The sequence below is a fragment of the Canis aureus genome, chromosome 28 (assembly GCF_053574225.1).
Source record: "Canis aureus isolate CA01 chromosome 28, VMU_Caureus_v.1.0, whole genome shotgun sequence".
NCBI lineage: Eukaryota > Metazoa > Chordata > Mammalia > Carnivora > Canidae > Canis > Canis aureus.
Window position 1 is genome coordinate 26,113,701 of NC_135638.1, and position 20,708 is coordinate 26,134,408.

Below are 20,708 nucleotides of genomic sequence, written 5' to 3' on the forward strand. Positions count from 1 at the left end.
CTTGAAAACTAAAAATGTTTGCCAAGGTGAAAAATAACGTATTGGTCATGGCTAAAGATCAAATTTGGAGATATAGAAGGTAGAATGGAAAATATCTTCCAGGAAACAAAAACAGCAGAAAATATAAGAGCATGGGGATAGGCCTGGAAGACATAGACTTTAGAGTTTCAGAAAGAGAAAGTAGAGAAAATGCATGGGAAGGAGCAGAAGACATTAGTAATAAATCAAAAGTGACCTCCAAATACAATGAATGAAAAACAACCAGGCCCGGACAGCCTAGTGAAATGTAAAAGCATTGAGGATAAAGATGAAACCCTAAAGGCTTTCAGAGATGGGGACAACAACAAACAAAAATAGGCTAGCTACAAAGGAACGAGAATCAGATTATGATCAGGCTTCTCAGCAAAACTGGATGCTAGAACACCATAGAGCAAGACCCTTGAAGTTCTGTGGGGACATAACTTTGAACCCAGATTGTATAATCAATATAAGCAGCAATCACCTATGAGAACAAATAGTTCACACTTGTGTTATAAAATTTAAATCCTAGGGTTCTTTTCTCAAATAAAAAATAAACATTACTTGAAGATGTTATACTGATGGGATTCTCTGGGAGCAGAAGCTGACACAGAACTGGAGTACAAAATTATAGTGGTGAATAACATCTGTGAATGGAAAAGGGGAGAGCACAGTATTAGATAGTCACTTTTCTCAAAAAGCAAGCCAAAGATAATTAGAAGTTTCTGGGAAAAAAAACTCTATAAAGAATTCATGGTCCAAATATAAAGCAAACTAAAATTTGGCACAATTTTGAGAGATTGATGGCATATATTATGGACTAATTTTCCCCTCCCCTCTCCAAATTCTAATACTAAAGCCCTAACCCTCAGTACTTCATAATGTGAGTGTATTTGGAGATAGGGACCTTTAAAAAGGTCCTTTTGACCTTTAATGAGGTCATTAGGGTAGGCCCTTATCCGTTATAACTAACATTCTCATAAGAAGGGACTAGGATGCATGGAGAGACAAGCATATGAACACACAGCAAGAAGGTGGCCATCTGCAAGCTAAGGAGAGAGCTCTCAGAAGAAATCAAACCTACTGAAACCTTTATCTTAGACCTAGCCTCCACAACTGTGAGAAAATAAATTTCTGTTGTTTAAGTCACCCAGTCTATGGTTTTTTTTGTTTTTGTTTTTGTTTTGTTTTTAGTCTATGGTATTTTTTAAGGCAACCCTAGGAAACTAATATAAGATTGATGAGGGAAAAGGAATATGCTTTCTTTTCTGTATTTGTTGGTATTGTTTGCATTTGTGTTTAACTATATGCAAGTTATTTTATATAATATGCGGGGCAGTTTCATAATTGTCATCTAATAAGAATTGCTTAGAAGTGAAGGAACTGATGACCAAAGATATGAAATGACTTACGTTCAGGGACAGAATTGAGTAATGGCATATGAGATCTCAGATCTATTGAGTCACCAGCTAGGATTCTCCTTAGTACTAGTTGGTCTTCCTGTTCTCAACTGGACACTTGAGTTAGAGAGACTGGACTGTGGGACTGCTTCCTAGGAGGAAGGAAGTTGAAAGGCAGTTTCTGATGTTAGGCAAGGTTATACAATGACAGGACATTCTGGGAGTAGCAGTGTTCCATTTATTAAAGAGAAGTCTCTTCTTACCTCTGGAACTCAAAGATAAAATCCCTAAGATTTGTTAACAGTGGTGTTCCACAAAATTTATTTAAGATACCCTGAGATCTGAAGGAAAAAGAAAACATTGTTCAACTTGAAAAATACCTCACATATAGGCACATGAAACAACTTTGAAGTTCTTCCTTTCAGGTGAGGAAAACATTCCATAGATCAGGAAGCTCTATCAGGAAATGTTAAATAATTTCTTCAGTATGATTCTCCAGATTGGGGGAGCAGGGCTGAACTCAGAAATACTGATTGCTCATACATGGCTTTCTATAAATGTATACTGTCTCCAAGAAAGATTCCACAAGACTGGAATGAGAACATGTGCTTATTGTGAGAAACCCAGAGATAACATTTCCAAGGTCAGAAAGGGAACCATTCTGGAGAACTCCGGGGGAGATATAGTGGATTTGTGTTATTTGCATTAGTTAGGTTCTACATAGTTACCAGAAACAGTGGTTTGGTGAATACTGAACCATCACTCCTAGGGGAAATAAAAGTTTAAGTTCCTGTTCACATTTTTGTTAAGTGATCAGTATGTGTTTGGTGTGTTAGCATTTAGATACCGTATTTGATATATATTATTGTGAATGACCATGAAATAAATTTCCCTAACAAGTAGGGAAATTTGCAAGTATGGAATCTGCGAATAATGGGGATTAATTTCATTATCAGGCAAAACTAAATCTTGAATTATATGACAAATCACTATGTCAAAAGATCTTAATGAGACTAACCCCCAGCCCCCTACCTCCATTAAGGAGGTTAACAGGAACCATTTGTACTACAGGGAGATTGCAAGACCAATCCATCCAATTCCCAGGGCTCCATAAGACTTCGAGTTCATATGCAGTCTTTCACACTCAGAAAGAATAGAACTGTCACTTTGTTCATACAGTATCTTTCCCAAAGGTATGATTTCGGGGGCTGGGACTGGGAAAAGATGTTGCAGAGATTTTTTTCAGAGATTGATATTTATTCCTTTACTAAACATTTATTCAATCTCTACTATGTGCCAGGTACATATGTTCTAGTGCTGAGGATGCAGCAGTAAGCAAAACAGCCACAAATTTCTACTCTGATGGAACATAGATTTTGAAGGACAGACAACAAATTGATAATAAATGATATATAGAGTAGGTTCAACAGTGGTGAGTGCCAAAGGAAAAAATAAAGCACAGGTAAATCCAGAGTGTGGAGGGTACTGTGCTCTTCACAATGGCAAATTGACATAGTCTACCAGAAACAAAATAAATTACTGCAACACACACACACACACACTTATTTTAAATGGTGGGAGATAAAGTTCCAGTTCCTATAGGAAAAATTTGTTTGCCAAATTGTATTTCCAATGAAGAAATAATAAAGGATTGCTAATTTAGACATCTGACATAAATAATGGTATATGTTTACTAATAGAAACTTCACAATATGTACTTTATTTTGTACAATGGAGAGATTCAGTATAATTTCACTTTTATTTATTTTTATTTATTTTTTTTATTATTTATGATAGTCACAGAGAGAAAGAGAGAGGCAGAGACATAGGCAGAGGGAGAAGCAGGCTCCATGCACCAAGAGCCTGATGTGGGATTCGATCCCGGGTCTCCAGGATCACGCCCTGGGCCAAAGGCAGGCGCTTAACCGCTGTGCCACCCAGGGATCCCTAATTTCACTTTTATTATGAATAGATAAAGTCAAGAAAAGATTATACATCTATTGTATGAGTGAAATTGAAATGCCTTATTTTTATATATAATAGCAAATGTTCTCATCACAATCTTGTGTAATCAGAATAATGGAATAGAATGAATCAACTTGGATTTATAGACTTATGGTATTCACTTTTAGTGCAGGAGGGACAAATTCAAATGTAAACACTGTTTTTATATTAAATATGTAGTTGTATCTAACTTTACAGTATTCAAATGCCTTAGGGTGGCATAGTAATTAAGTAGACAGGCCTTAGAGCTAGACAACTTGAGTCCAAATGCTGGTTCTCTTGTTTTTTTTTAAAGTTGTAGGCTAATTAATAGCTCCAATGTTTCCATCTGTGAAATGAGGAACAATAGTACCAAATTCATAGGTTTGCTGTGAGGCTTAAATGAATTAATCTATATTAAGCACTTAGAATACTATCTGGCACATAGTAAGTGCCGTATATATGTTTGCTATTCAAAAACATATTAAAAGTTTTCTTCTCACTGTCTACCATCCTGGAAAATTTTGGCAGGAACTTTACCAGAATTTTTAGTCAGGATTGCTAACTGATATCAACTACTCTAGAATCACTTTCCACCCACTTGATTAATATTGCAGTTATTCACTGGTCAGACAAGAGAAAGTGGCAGCCAGCTACCAAGTCCACTCAGGCTTCCCAAGTAAAGAAATGCTGCTGGGAGGAGGAGGAGGGAAGTGGAAGAAGAAGAAGAGACAGAAATATTTGGGAATTTGCTCTTACATATTTTGAGGATTTTGAGGATTTGCTTTTGAAGAAGACACTGAAAATTAAGAAAGGGAGGGATCCCCCAGAGGAATCTTAAGCTAAAAAGGGCAGTTAAAGAGAAAGGTACATAATAAATGGAGTGTGTATTTTTTTTTTTTTAAATAAGAGAACTCTGGGAAGGATTTGGGAGAGGGTTAGTTTTCAGGAAGGACAAATGTAGTTAGAAATAAAGATCACCATGAAGAGGCAATATAGTGCATTTGAAGACCAGCCTGCTCTACCTCTTAGGGGCTAGGTGATCCTGGCAGAGTTACTTAAACTTTCTGTGGTTTAGTTTGTTAGTCTGGAGATGAGGACTGATAATACTTGTCCCATAGATAGTGTATTAACAATATAAAAAAACAAAACAAAACAAAACAAAAAAACAAAAAACAATATATAAATATATAAAGCTAATAAGTTCTTAGGGCAGCCCTGTGACTATTGGTTATTATTGTTCATTTGATAGATTTATTTTTAATTCGTGAAAGAATCAATCATCTTGTTCAAATACAAATACTCCTGTGATCCTAAAAGCCATCACTTCCCACCTCCTTTCAAATCCTTCAGTTTGGGGAATGGGATATGCTAAGACAAGAGATAAGAGAAAACAAAGAAAATCAGAAGACAAGCAGGGAAATTAATCATTATTAATTTTCTATTAAAACTTTGCCCTCTTCCTCAGAATAACCTGTATCTTTCAGGTTTTGGTACCTAAAATTTTACTTTCTAAGTATACTATATATTGAATCTAAAAAATAAATCCCAGGGGTGCCTAGGTGGCTCAGTCAGTTAAGTGTCTGCTTTGGGCCCAAGTCATGATTGGGGATCCTGGGAACAAGCCCCATGTAGGGTACCCTACTCAGTGGGGAGTCTGCTTCTCCTCCCTCTGACCCTCCCCCTTGCAAGTGTGCACTCTCTCTCCCTCAAATGAGCAAATAAAAAATCTTATAAAAATAAATTCCATGCTAAATATATTTTTAAAACTTTTGAAATGAAGGCATTTTGTATAAAACTGTTAATGTTAATAAGTTAATATGTAAACTTAATATTTTTCAGTTCCTAATGGCTTTCACCTGTTCCTTTTAAATCTAGGTTAGTTTTGAAATATTGCTTTCTGCAATTATAATAAATAATCCTGAAAAATGCCAGTTTAGTAAATAGCTAATATATACCTGCCTGAATAGATCATTCTTAAATTAAGAAAATGTTGGAATTTCATTCTCAAAGTGAAAATCTACACTAAAAATTTTCCCCTCAATCATTTTTCACCAGAAAAGAAAGTGCATTATAGATCTCTGAGAAGAGATGAATCTGGACAACATTTCAGTAGTGGAGATTATTTGGGCACCAGAGCAGCTTATTCAGAAAGATAAAACCTTCACCAGGTAAGATCCCCTTTTCCTGGGCCTGGGAGTAAGGATGTGCCTGGGGTGCTCTGAGACATTGAAGATGATGATAAGATTTTCAGCTATTAGAAAGCTGAGTTGGCAGCCCTAGCAATGTGCAGAATGTGTTAACAGCTGTCCTATTACTGTTGATTTGATTCTGGGAATTTAGTTTTGCTTCTTGGGTATAGCCCTGAACAGCATGAAAATTCCAGAAAGTTGTATCACACCGATTCATTTGACACTGAGCATGTTTAGGTCTCTTTTTGAAGAAAAGCTTTTTTTTTCTTCCAGAAATGGCATATGTTGTTAAGAATTAATCAGTCAACAGGGATTTATTAGTTTCTACTTCATTTTTAGCAGTGCACAAAATACAGATATAAATTCTGACCCTATGATGTTCTGGAAATCACTGCACATTTGAGCCTTCTACAATTTGGAAATGGCTTCATTATACAGAAACTGGTTATACATGATTTAATCTAAATTTCTAGTCCTTTTGAGTTTAGAACTTCTCAGAAATAATATACAGATAAATGTTACTTTGGTGCTTAGGAGGAGTACTGGCTGGAAAAAGAGGGGTTTTGGAGAGGAGGACTTTGTTTCTTGAATAAAGGTTTTTCTTTGTTGGAGGAGGACTAGTGATCTGGAGGTAGGTTTGCCTTCATATCAATGAGGAATAAGAGAGGGGAAGAGCTGAAATTTTTTAAAAAGATAATTCTGTAATTGGGTCAGACTTGATTGGGTGCCAAGCTACCATGAATTTTATATTAATTAAATTGTTTTGTTAATATACTAAGCCTCCCTGAAAACAAGATTCTAGCAACTTTTGCATTTCTAGCAGCTAGGAATTTCTCCATTCTATGACACAGGTTAAACATTTATCCATTTAACAAATATTCCCAGGCTGTCTACCATGAATCAGGTACCATGAATCATTATCTTAAGCACTGGGGATTCAGCAGAACACAAAAACAGCCAAAATCTTTGCCTTCATGGCAAGCAGAGACAGACAATAAGCAAGATTTAAAATATGTTAGTGAAAGGTACTAAGGAAAAAAGTATAGGATAGGAAGCGTGAGGTAGGGTACAGTTCTAGGTTTGGGAAAGCCTATGAAGAAGTGACATCTGAGAAAAGATATTGGAAAAGTCTCTTCATGGTCTAAATACATTATATGTTCTAAATTAATTCTGACTCAGGCCTGCAGTTTGACAAAATAGTGAGAAATTTCACCTCAGCCAGGTTTTGAGAGTCCCCAGCCCAGTTCCTAGGGATGTATGGGGTCCTCGCAGTTTCTGTCTTCCTCCTCCAAGTGCATTTCCAGTCCCTCATCTTGCTCCAGCCTGGGTACTCCTGAGGTCTCTGTGTCCAACCCTGCACGGTTCCTTTGAGGGGCCAGGTGTGTGTACAGGAATCTTTTGTTATGGCTAAAAAGCTATGACTTAATTTTGTCTCTCAGGCATCAAAATGCTGTCTCATTGGAGGGGCTCTCCCCTGTGGGCATGTTGCCAGTGAACTGGGGAGACCCTGGGGCCTTGGCCCAGCCCATCATAAAGATATTGCTGAAGGTTATTGATCTCCTCATGGGAAAGAATTCAAGGACAGACACAACGCAGTGGATAAGTAACACAAGTGGGAAAGTTCATTAAAGCTAAAGTATATTCACCAGATGTTAGAGAAGGTGACCCAAAGAGAGAGCTGCACACCCTGGAGTTTGGGTTTCTATCTTCTATTGACTGTTGCAAACTAGGGAGTGGAATATTCCTTACTTGGGGCAGGGATTTTTTGGAAGCAGTTTTGGACTTTTCTTCCTTATTTGGACGGGGGTTTCCTGACATGGTGTCCACCATCTTGGGCCTCACTGGTTTGATCTGGCTTCTTGTGGAGTGCTGCCAGGACAGGCCTCTGACTTTCCTGATAGCTGGCCATGACTTCCTCATTGCTGGGCTCCAGGTGTCCTGTTGGAATTTAACTAACTGCCTACTCTGAGACACAAGTCTGGGGCACTCTGGGAACTCCCCTCAAAACTCCCAAACCCATCTTTAACCTACTTCTCCTCCTCAAGTTTCAGCATTTATCTTTCTAACAGCCCTTCAATTAGCCCAAGCACCCAAACAAAAGCCTGGGTGGTGGTTTTTCAGGTGTCTCTCTACCTTTGTTTTTAACCTCCAAGGTTATCCTAGGCTATCCTAGCAAAGAATTGACCTTTCTAAGATGAATCCCAGAAGGAGAGCCCTCATTCTTTTGAGTCTTACTAAGGACAAAACAAAATTAATGTCTCAAATTACCTTGCCATGCATTCCAATAATGAAATGTGGTCACTATGAATTATTTCTATTTGTTAATACACTCAGAATTATTTGAAATATACTCTGTTCCCCTTTGGCCTATTAGCATTTTGATGATTTGTGCTTGAATTTGGCATGGAGGAAGGAAGACATTCCTTTAAGAATATTGTTACCAAGACTGCTATTATCTGCTATCTCTCCCTGCCCCACCAGTTGAGGGTAGATTTACAATACTTCAGGTTAGGTAAAAAAACAAGTAAATGTAGAGATGGAGTTGATAGTTGCCAGCAGAGAGATTAGGAGATTAAAACAGAGGAGTGGGGGTCAAATGGAAGAAAGGTAGGAGTGCAAGAAGGGAGAAGAACCAGAGAGATGGAGTACTTAGAAACAGGGAACAGAAGGGTCAGAGGAGAAAATGAAGCTAGATGCTCAGGATGAAGGAATTAAAAAAAGAAATCTAGAATAAGGAGTGAGGTTAATAAAGAAACAAGTGAGGAGCATTGACTCTATTAAACTCATACAATCTGAAGGTCAGAGTTTGACATGGATGTCACTGGGCAAAAATCAAGGTGGTGGTAGGGCTGAATTTCTTTTTTTGGGGGGAGGCTCTAGAGCAGAATCCACTTCTTTAAGTTTTCCAGCTTTTAGAGTTTGCCTGCATACTCTGGTTTATGGACCCTTTCCTCCTCCAACTTTAAAGCATATCTCTGATCATTCTTCTATAGTCACATCTCTTATAGCTGGGAAAGATTCTCCATTTCTGATGAGTCATGTGATTAGATTGTGCTCACTTGGATAATCAAAATGCCTTTTTCCATTAAAGGTGACATATTTGCTGGTTCTGGGAGTTAGAATAAGTACATCTTGGAGGGGGCATCATTGTGCCAAACATAAAGATTTTGTAGCCCCAATTGGAACCCCCTCTGTAGATCAAAATATCAGGCAGTGCACTGTCAGGTGTGTGTATTTCCAGGCTAGGAAACATCAAATATGTTTTAGCATCCATACATTTAAAATGTAGAAATAAAATCAAAGAATTAAGATATGTCTATTTTGGTAAAGAAAAATGCATATATATTTTTATTATGTTCAAAATAAATAGATGAACTTTGAACCCTTATACAAAATCCCTTACTCTGATAACCCAAGACTAGCCAGTAAGCCATTGAAGTGCTGGTTCATGGTGGGCATGTTTTTCTTGGTGCTTCTCTGCTAAGATGTGTATAGATTCAAAATAACAGCAGGTGACTCTGAATGGCAGCTTCTGTTGATCCCTAAGTGGCCTCTCCTCAGATGAAGAGTTGCTCCTTGTTTCTATGTAGCTTAGGGGCATTCTGCAGATTCATTTCCTCATTCATACACATTCATGTCCTTAACATTTACCACATATCATTGTAACTAGTAATTAGCTATTTGTGGGGAACATTAACAAGAACCCCTTTATGAATTTAATTCCACCATCTGATTCTGATTCTGATTCTGATTCATCCCCTGTTCTCATCTTTCTACTCTTGTACCAGCTCTCTGGACAAGCTGGTAGAAGTAAAAAATTCCATGTAAGAAAAATGAGGTTTGGGAGAGAAAAAGGAACTTTGTGATTTAGGCTGCTATTCAAAAATAGGCCTGACCTTTTTGCTTAGAATGCTCCAGGAAGGAAATGTAGTAGCTCAAATTATCCACAGACAGGGCTATTTATCTTATGTTCCCTTCAAATGGAAAGTAGTACTTGTTTGTTGAATACAGAGTTCCAAGCACTTGCTGGTTATTGTTAGTACTAGGTATCTTCAAGGGTTTTGTTGGGTAAGAGTTTATCTACATAAGAAGTCACATTATGTTTGTCTGTGTGTATGAACATATGCAAATTCATGTAAAACTACCTTGTATTTGTCAAATACTTGACTTTGTAGAGTACTTTCACCTCAGCCTTTTGATCTCGTCTTACAGCAACTTGGAAGGTGGTCAGGTAGGAAAACGGAGTCATAGAATAATTAGTCATATAATTCTCATCTCAATTGGTGACAGGGCTATATAGTAAGAGTTTAGATTAAAACCAGCTTTCCTAACTTTCCAACCAAGACTTTTCCTACTTGATTGTGTCGATTAAAAAAAAGTCCAGTAACTCAAGGGTTAAAGCAGAGTTTTAATGACTTCAGAACTGTCAGAGCTATAACACCAATTTTCACTCAATGTATATTTTAGGCTCATTTGACTGCAGTTTGGTGATGGTGGGAATAAGAAACAAAAAACAGAATGGCATTTCATGCAATATTATATAAAAACATAACAAGATCTTGAAAACAACAATATTATATAAAGAACTAAGAAAAAAACAAACACTTTCTGTACTATTTTAGAACATGATTTTAGGACATGGCTTTGACCACATAATGAATATAAGGATCAAACAGTTAATGCAGAAATGACCTTTGAGTTTAATTGTTCAACATGCATAGAGCTGAGCATTTTCTGGTCAATGTAATTATTCCCACCAAAAGTGGGTAAATGATATGCCTTTAAATCTAAAGTTAGGCTGTAGAGTTTAGAATTCTACCTTTTACCCTATATGTTTCTTTTCCTCACTCTGTCTAATATAGGTCAGTTGTACAAAAACTGTTTTTACTTAGAAATGATCAACATATTTTTAGGGGCTGGTTTGGGCTTAGTATGATTTTCTAGATCATTTATAACATTTAGCCAGGTTGAAATTTTGTTTTTGTTTTTATGCCAGTCTAAAAGTACACAAAACCTGTTTCTTCCTGGTTTTACTCATCAGTTTTCAGTAAATGACAATTTTTAATCTTTCAAAGAATATACTTTAAAATTAAATGATAGTTGTCTTTTTTACGTAATAATTTCTTCCTGCCTCTTGAAATATTTCTGTAGCCATATTAAACATTGACAGGGAAAAATCTACACACACACACACAATTCCTCTTAAATTTCCATGTATATTTTGCTAAAGATATTTGTGGCAGAGAGGAATATTGCATTCAGTTAAACAGATGAGAAGTGGCTTCTGTTTGGAGTGCTACTTTAGTCTGTAAGGAATTAGATCTAGGTCACATAAGGACAGGCTCATAAAGCCTGTCCAGTGCCACCATCTTACCTCATGTGAGGAGCATAAAACAACTCTTCAGGCTTTTATTCATCAAAATGGAATGTGTTTCATTAGGAATTCTACTCAAGGAATGAGAATGCATACTGAGAAAATTATGTAGCAATCATCTTTCCCTAACCTAAAAAATAAAATATGAATGTGGAAAAGTTCACAGCATTTCATGCCCCTTACCCTGTCCCACCCATGACCACCTGGAGACATGGCTGAACCAAGAGGGGATATTGTGGGCCCTCAATGGTCTCAATATTAAGAGTCTGTGCAATAACTTCGAGGTCCTTCTCTGATTAGCTGTGTTTTCTCATTTGCATTTGTAGGCTGGAGAACAACTGGAAAGTCCACATCTAAAAATAAACAAAGCAAAGCAATAAACACCCTCTGATCATGTTACATTTCCTTTAATGGGGCAAGTGGTAGATATTTTTGTTGAAATGATAATTGGCAAGCCAATTCATTTCATAAGATATTGAGGATGCCTGCCCTTTAAAGGACTTCAAAAAGGGGGAAACCCTGTCTTTAATCTTTATTTAAGTTTTATAAGTTATAGAGTTATAAAACTAAAGCACTGAACCCAGCTTTCACCTTGAGGCAGTTGCTGAACCTGGTGAACTTGAATTTTAGTTTTCACCATCTTGTGGGGAGGAAAACAGGTCCATATATGTTATTTAGACCCTAGTGTATATCTGTATGATAAATGGCCCCTAAAGTTGTTCAGCGTACAATTTCATATACAGCCCTTGGTTGGGAGAGAGGTCAAAGCCCAGAGCTTGCTTAGATGAGAGTCTAATAGGAAGCTCCCCACATAAAGCTAGTATCCAAAATGGTTATGCACTCTCTAAATCACCATACCCCTAAATCTACAAGAAAATTTGTTGGTCTTGAGTTTTGGTGTTAAGAGGAAAGAACCCCTCTACAAATACTTAATAGCAAGCCAATGAGCACACATATTGGCAGACCAAATTTAAGTATCTTTATGTTCTAAGAAACCTCATGCTGATAGTTTAATTTAAAATGGTGCAGTATAAAATGTGTTCCCAAGCACCTAGCCGAATAGAATAGCCCCATCTTCAACCCAGACCTTAAAGAATCACTAAAATATTACTAAAATATATGAACTCAAGATAAAAATGAACAGAGATAGAGGGGAGATAAATAGAGATCCTCATAAAATAACTAAAAACTTGTAAGAAACATGAATTCAGAAAAAAAGAAAGAAGGAGAGAGTGAATGATTACATATAGAAACAATGCACATTGAGAGCTAATAGAAACAATAGAAGGCCAAATCAGACCCAGAAAGACTTCCAAGCCTGCACTTTTAAGATGCAGAATTTTTAAAAAATTAGATGTTTTTTTTAAGTGATCAAGTGGGTTTTGAAACTAATAATAAAAAAGAACTTGAGATCAAAACATCTGAAAATTTTAAAACCTGATGAATGGGTTTAACAGCTAAAGAGAGAATTAATGAAGTGGAAGACAGATCTGAGGAGGTTAATCAGAATGTAACACAGAGGAACAGAAATAAAATATGAAAGAGGTTAAAAGACATGAAGAATAGAATTATAAAATCTAACATATTCTGGTAAGACTTTCATAAAGAGTAAAAGAAAAGATTAAAGGCAATATTTGAAGATTTAATGGCTAAGAATTTTCTAGAAAGAACCAGGTAGGATAAATTAAAGAAAAACTCATATTTAAAACATCTTAGTGACTTTGAAAAACACCAAAAACAATTTGTTTTAGAGAGAGAGGCACATATGGCAGGGTGGGAGAGGAGCAGAGGGAGAGAGAGAAGAGTAAGCAGGCTCCATGCTCAGCACAGAGCCTGAAGCTGAGCTCACCACAGAGCTTCATGGGGGCCGGGAGGGGGGTGCTCTATCTTTCAACTCTGACACCATAACCTGAGCTTAAATCAACAGTTGGACATTTAACTGACTGAGCCACCCAGGTGCCCCTCAAAGACAATGGTTTTAATAGCAATCTTATTTCTCAATAGCAAATATGGAAGCCCCAAAACTATGGAATTATAATTTTTATTTGCCAAAGAAGATATCAACCTAAGTTTGTTTACAAACTGTCTTGTTACTTTAAAAGAAAACATAGTATAAAGGTATTTTTAGATAATAATAGATATTTATTAAATAATAAATATCTAATATAATTAATAATATTAGATAAAAAATAATAGATATTTTTAGATAATAATAGATATTTAGATAATATTTAATATTATAATATAATAATATTATTTAGATAATAAAAGTGGAAATTTCCACCAACAGACTCAATTTAAAGATGTAATTCAGGCACAAAAAAAGTGTTACTAGATGGAAAATTTGTGCTGTAAAAAGGAATGGTGAGTAAAGAAAATGGTAGATATGTAAACAAAAATAAGCAATACAGCAATAATAATAATTATATACAGCAATAATAATAATTTAGGAGACTTAAAATTAAGACAAAAGTAGAATACAAGAATAGTGTATAATCAGAAAGAAAATGACCAGAATTAAAATGTTACAAAGTTCTTGTATTGTTCAGGAAGGGGTAAAGATAATAATTAATTTTAAACTTTGATAACTTAAGTATGCTTGATAAATGTTTAGGATAACCTAAAAGAACCCTTCTAAACTGGAGGAAGGAAAGAAATGAAATATGAAAAATATTCTATCATTATAAAAGAAAAAAAGGAAAAAGAAACAAAAAATATGTCAATTTAAAGTGATAATTAAATATAACTAATTATAAGTATCTAGCCCTAGTAAATAATAGAACTGGTATTCAAACCTAGGCAGTATTTCTTGAGTCTGTTCTCTAAAAGAATAAAAGAGTAAGTTGGTAGAAAAAAATAAAAATATATCATCATTTCTAATAATATAATAATACAATAAATGGACTTAATAGTCTATTCAAAAGAAAAAATGTTCTCAAACTGAATAAATTCCATTCCCCACCATATGTTGTTTACAAAATACACATCAAAAAAAATAAGGACAAAAAAAGTTGAGAGTAAAAAGATGTAAACATCTTTACCACACAAACACTAATAAAAAGAAAGCTAATATAACTATATTTTAACAGACAAAATAAAATACAAAAAGCATTGATAGAGCTAAAGAGTAACTATATAATATAATTTTCAATTCACCAAAGAGATATACAAATTCTAAACTTATATACACTAATAGCCTCAAAATACATGAAGCGAAATTGATAGAATTTTACAGAAAAACAGAGAAATCCATCATCACAGTGGAAGATTTCAGTGCTTCTTTTAGTAACTGACTGATGAAGCAAACAAAAAAATCTTTAAGGATATAAAAAATTTGAAAAATACAATATTGTGGACTAAATTGTCTCACACACAGACTGCCCCCTCTCTAGTTCATATCTTGAAATTTTAACATCCTGTACCTTGAATGTGAACCATATTTGGAAAGAGGGTCTTTGAAGAGGTAATTAAGGTAAAATGAGGTCCTCAGGCTAGGCATTCATTAAATATAACTGATGTCATTATAAGAGGATATTAGAATACAGATACACAGAGGAAAGACCATGTAAGACATGAGGAGAAAATGGCCATCTACATGCCAAGAGAGGCCTCAGAGGGAGTCAACCCTGTGACACCATAAACTTTGACTTCTAACCTCCAGATTGCAAGAGAATAAATTTCTATTGTTCAATCCCCCTTCGCTGTGGTACTTTGTTAGCAGTAGCCCTAGGAAACTAGTACATATAATAAATTTGGTTTATTTAATAGTCCTATATGGAACAATGAACCGAAAAAAGTGCAGAATGTTTTATTTTGAAGCAATTCAGGATATAAATTTCTAGGATGTAAAGCAAGCCTCAAGATATTTTGTACTATTTTATCATGCTTCCCATAATTTCTGATCACAGTGCAGTGAAGTTAGACATAAACAACATAAAGAACCTGAAAAATCCCCCACAGGTTTACAAATTAAGATACACAAAGGCCTAACTTATAGATCAAAGAAAAAATTATAATGGAAATTAGAAAATATTTAAGAACTCAGATTTTAAGAACAATATAAAATGTGTGTATGACACTAAAATGGTACTTATAGGAAACTTTATAGCCTTAAATAAAAGAAGAAAAAAATTAAGTCTAAAAATTAAGAAGTCAGAAAATTAACAATAAATTAAGAGAAATAATAAAGCATAAAAATTTAAAAGAAACAAATATACAAGAGAATCAAAACCAAAAGTTATTTATTTGAGAAGACCAATTAAATTTTCCAATATCTTGTAGAATGGCTAAAAAACAGAAATAACCAATATAAGGAATGACAACTGGAACAGTAATGCAGATCATAGAGATGCATAAAAGGTGATAAAAGGAAATCTTGAAGAATTAATTTTTTAAAAAGATAGCAAATCTAAATGCCCTATAAACATTAAATACATTAAATCAGTAATTCAGAATTTGCACAATCACACATTAGCCCAGAAAGTCCTATAAATCCTGTAGAAAGAGAAAAATCCAATAATACACAAACTCTTTAAAAGTATAAAAAGAAGGAATGGTTTCTAATTTATTTCATGAGGCATAATCTTGGTATAGAACTCTATAAGGAAAGTTCGAGAAAGGAAAATTATAGACCAATCTCAATCATTAACGTAGATATAAACATCTAAGACAAAATATTTGCAAACCCATTTAATAAAAAAATATTTAATACATTATGACTGCATTGGGTTTATCTCAAGAATACAAGATTGCTTTAACATTGGAAAAACAATTTATTTATTTATTTTTTTATTTATGATAGGCACACAGTGAGAGAGAGAGAGGCAGAGACACAGGCAGAGGGAGGAGCCCGATGTGGGATTCGATCCTGGGTCTCCAGGATCGCGCCCAGGGCCAAAGGCAGGCGCCAAACCGCTGCGCCACCCAGGGATCCCCGGAAAAACAATTTATATAGTTCCTCACATTAATAGATTTAAGGAGAAAAATCACAACCATCTCAACTGATGAAGAAAAAATATTTGATAAAATTTCAGACTCATGATAAAGGTTTAACAAAAAAGGAATAGAAGACAATTTTCTTAACCTGATCAAAAACCTACAGCAAGCCTTATAATTGGGATGCAATCTTGAAAGTACTTTCTCTTCAACATTTTACTGGTAGTTTCAGAAAATACAGAAAGGCAAGAAAGGGAAAAAAAATCACAAGGGATGGGAAGGAAGAATCAAAACTATCACTATTCACAAATGATATAAGCAGTTATGTAGAAACCCTGAAGAATTTACAGATAAATAATTGGAAATAGAGAATTTAGCTAGTTTCTTTAGTTTAATTTAAAATCATGTTTTAAAAAGTACATTTCTGTATGCTGAAAAATAAGTAGAAACTAATATTATTTATTCATAACTGTATAAAAATGGAAAAAGTATTCAGGAATAAATGTAACCAAAGACATATATATAAGATCTATCTTTAGCAAAGCCAGTAAGGAAGACCTAAATAAATAAAGGGATATACCATGTCACATGTTAGAAGACTCACATTTTTTAAAATGTCAATATTATGGAATTGATCTACAGAATTCTACTGCAGAATTGATCTACTGCATTTCTAAGTAAGATTTCAAAGGTTTTATTTAAATACCTTTTGTTTTAAAACTTGTCAAAACTTATTCTAAAATTTATATGGAAAAACAAAAGTCCAAGAATATGTAAGACTCCTCTGGAAAACAGGGCAGGAAGACTTGCCTAAACAGTACTGGGAATTTTTATAAGTGGGCCTTGGTTGCATACAGATAAACAAAATCAGCAGTGAACCAGAACAGAAAGTCCAGAAGCTCCTCCATACATCTATTGAATCTCAAGGTATGTTAAAATCAAGACTAGAAATCACTGTGCTGTGACAATTTTCATTCTATATGGAAAATAAATGAAATTTATTTGTATACATTTAATAAATGTAACCATACATCATATCACATGATGATTAAACATGTAAATATGAAAGGTGTGTAAATGTTAAGAGCTCCTGCTCTTAACAAACTGTCCAGGATTCTAGATGTTTTTCCTCTATCACATTTCATTTCGATGGTATGAGACCTTGTCTGAACATACCCCATTTTGAGGTTCTTTGCAAGTATGATCTCTGCACGACTTCTGCTTCTTTCAATTCCTTGATAAAACTATTCATTATAACAGTCCAATATGACTGTAACTGGTTTGCCTGGCATGAAGAACATCATTTGCCATCTTACCATAGGTTGTAGGGAGACATTGTGTCAAAGGCTTTGCTGGTATCAAGATTCATCCCTTTTAGGGTTCTTCATCCCCATAATCTCCTACCCCTTAACTCCTCGTTCTTTTTTTTTTTTTAATTTTTATTTACTTCTGATAGTCACAGAGAGAGAGAGAGAGAGGCAGAGACCTAGGCAGAGACCTAGGCAGAGGGAGAAGCAGGCTCCATGCACCGGGAGCCCGACGTGGGATTCGATCCCGGGTCTCCAGGATCGCGCCCTGGGCCAAAGGCAGGCGCCAAACCGCTGCGCCACCCAGGGATCCCCACTCCTCGTTCTTAATGTCATCAGCTTTATTTTTTTTAATGGTTTCTTTTTTTAAAAAAAAGATTTTATTTATTCATGAGAGACACAGAAAGAGGCAGAGACATAGGCAAAGGGAGAAGCAGGCTCCCTTTGGGGAGCGTGATGTGGGACTTGATCTCAGGACCCCAGGATAATGAGTCAAAGACAGACTCTCAACCACTGAGCCACCCAGGCGACCCATGTCATCAGTTTTAAATGTCACTTTCTCAGGGAAGCTGTCTTTACCTCATCTGTTGGTTTGCTTTGCTGGGGTGTTCACAGATAACTGGTTCCTATTTATTATCTTGCTTCTGTTACTTGTTACACTGTATCACAAATCAAGCCCTCTAATGTTTATTATCACAGCCCCCATGCTTCTTCTTTAGTGTGCTTATTTGTAAATTAACTAGCTCTTTGTGTCATTATTTGACATATGTCTCCCCATGTCCTTTGTTTGTTGTAAAATCCAAGATAACAGGGACCATGTATTTCTTTTTTCTAGCTCCTACTGCAGTGTCTACAAATATTAAGTGCTCAATAAATGTTTGCTGTGGAAAAATTATCTTGATAAACCTGCCTAGTAAATTTGTTCACTGAACCTTTGTAGTGAAAAATTGAAGAAACTTTGGATCCACTTTGAGCTGCTTTTGGGGTAGCATTCTGAGCTGACTCACTGCTTGCTTGATATATTCATATGAAGAAGAAACAAAGGACTTTGTATTAATTGGTTCTAAGAGTTTTTTCCCATGAATTATTTTTAGAAATGGGTTCCTTTTGGTTGGGGGTAAGGGGGTAGGAAGGAAATTGAGTGGGGTTGGTGAAAAGAGGGAAGGTGAATTTAATCTCTTCCTTGTGCCCTTTTCCTGGGCAGCAATGTGTGTTGAATGCTAAAGAGCAAATGTAATAAATGTCTCAATATCTTGGCTGAGAGCAAGAGTCTAATTACAAGCCATATGGCCTCTTCAATCAATGGCTGTGAATTTATTTGGGTTATATCCAGGTAAGTAGCAAGAACATTTAACCAATCAATAGATTTTTCTATCACTGAATCTCATATTTTTAGATCCAAGGTCAACACTATATATTCTTCTCTTTAGATATCTTCTTCCCTCTCCTTCCAAAAAAAAAAAAAAAAAAAAAAGAGGAAATCATGATTGCACAAAAAATCTTCAGGGTTTAACTGGAGTTTTCACTCCATTGCCTTCATTCAGTTTGGAAAAAAAACCAACCAACCAACCCTGAATTTAGCTGTTGTATTCTTGGTTTGTTTTACCAAGGTGTTTAGAGACAACTGGTTCTCATTTATGCTCTTGTTTCTGTATCTTGTTACTCTCTCTCTCTCTCTCTCTCTCTCACACACACAGACACACATAGACACACATGTAGACACAGAGTCCCATGAAGCAGAGTACCTCAAGATGGTCTACAAAGTTCTCTTGTCTAGTATTCTGATTTCATTGGGTCTTCAGCTAACAGAGGATGATAGGGTCTAAATGAGATAGTTTTAAATATACAAAATTTCACAAAGTGGAACAACAATTAGAAGTTCCACTTCTAATTTGTGAACATGTAAAAGCAAGATAAATCACCTGATATCCATTACCTTTATCTTTCAAGTTTCAAATTTTCCAGGATAAAAGAAAGAGGGGCAATGGTCTCCCCTTAGACACTTTCTTTCTTTTATTTGATCCTGTTTGATTCACAAGAATAATAGCATTTCCCTGTGTTCCTAGGATCCCACTGGGAGTATATTTTTTTAGAAAGAGATAGATATCAGTTTATAAGTTCTATAGGTTCTAGCTAATATTGAAGAAGCCACTGGACTTATCCCTTTTATTTCCTAAGGGTAGACGCTGGATTATATCCATGCAGATAGTTGAAAGAGATACAATAACTAAAGCCAATCTTTCCTCCTTACTACCAGTCCTACCCTGTATCACTATTATCAAACAGAAACTGGTACCATTTTATAGCATCAAAAGGTATCTTAGGCTTTAGCCAGTGTGAAGGAATAGGCATGTTTGAAATATGCACTTACTAAAAAAATCCAAGAAAAGTATAGACTTTAGACATAAAACTAGAATTATTAAGCTATCTCAAGGCAGGTGAAAAACATTTTTAATGTTCTTTTTAAATAAGTTAGTTGGTTTAAAGAAGAGTTTGGTATTCTAAACTTGGATTTTCATAAGTTAAGAAATATCTATAATATTATATACAATGTGATATATTGTATCACACATAATATTATATATTAAATATATATAATATTATATATATAACTTAAAAGTGAAGTTTGAGTGTTTAGTCACAGAATTCAAATCAGAAATATATTCCTCTAGTTAGCTCCTGTTCTTTCTTCTTTGTTAGTCTAGTTAGGCATAAGGAAGCAACAAGTATTAAGCAGCTATAATTTGTATTAAGCAGCTATAATTTGTATTCTGGAGAGAGGATAATCTCATATTAGTTTTACTATACTTTTTATCTTGGCATTTCTGGAAATTATATTCAGAATAATATAAGAAGTGCTAACCATGCTTTTTTGAAAATTAGTATTCAAATATGAAAAATAAACTTTTCAGTTATAATCTTCATATATTGGCCAAATCTCTAAGCACAGTATAATCTATAGCATAGCATTTTGATTGATAATTAATAAAAAACCCTTGTTCCACCTACTTCTCCCCCCACCCCCAACCATCTTATCATCCTTTCAGTTCTCCATAAAGGCAGGTATTATGCTCTGGAGGCAGTTTGTTCTATTCCTTACCAGTGAGTATCAAGCTTGAAATAAGGATTTGTAGTCCATACAGAGAAATATTTTAGCAATACTGGCTACATAAGTATCAAACCCAATGCAAAATGAAAATGTGGTGCACCTGATTCAAAAGCTAAGAATTTGAAGATCATGACAGCAGAGCAATAAACCAAGTGTTGTAAATCCTAGTCAGTGCAATAGAGCAAGAAAAATAAATAAAAGGCATACAGATCGGAATAGAAGAAATAAGACCATTTCTATTTGCAGATGACATAATTGTCATCATAGAAAATCCAGAGGAATTCACACACAACAATACAAATTAGTAAGTGAGCTTAACAGGAACACAGGATACCAAGTTAATATACAAAAATAATTGTAAATATTTGTGATGAACAATTGGAAACCCAA

The 20,708-nt window shown here is 35.1% G+C and overlaps 2 protein-coding genes across 40 annotated transcripts in view; one reads left to right on the forward strand and one right to left on the reverse strand.

Moving 5' to 3' along the window:
- Nucleotides 1-20,708, forward strand: part of LOC144300565 (uncharacterized) — a 228,499-nt gene that overhangs the window by 4,220 nt on the left and 203,571 nt on the right. For 36 of the 39 annotated variants that reach the window (XR_013367254.1, XR_013367257.1, XR_013367246.1 and 33 more), the window contains one exon: nt 5,460-5,572. Coding sequence is in view for 3 of the 39 variants with exons in the window: in XM_077876777.1 (XP_077732903.1) it covers nt 5,493-5,572 (80 nt within the window). In the remaining 36 variants the exon portion in view is untranslated. Of the gene's footprint in view, nt 1-5,459; nt 5,573-9,768; nt 10,871-15,768; nt 15,814-18,044; nt 18,323-20,708 lie in introns of those variants that run through there. The other 3 variants (XR_013367273.1, XR_013367270.1, XR_013367274.1) reach the window with 3 other exon arrangements.
- DNAJC5B (DnaJ heat shock protein family (Hsp40) member C5 beta) overlaps nt 9,982-20,708 on the reverse strand; it is an 82,442-nt gene continuing 71,715 nt past the window's right edge. The window contains exon 6 of the mRNA XM_077876766.1: nt 9,982-11,320. Coding sequence (XP_077732892.1) covers nt 11,226-11,320 — 95 coding nt within the window. The 3' untranslated portion in view covers nt 9,982-11,225. The remainder of the gene's footprint in view (nt 11,321-20,708) is intronic.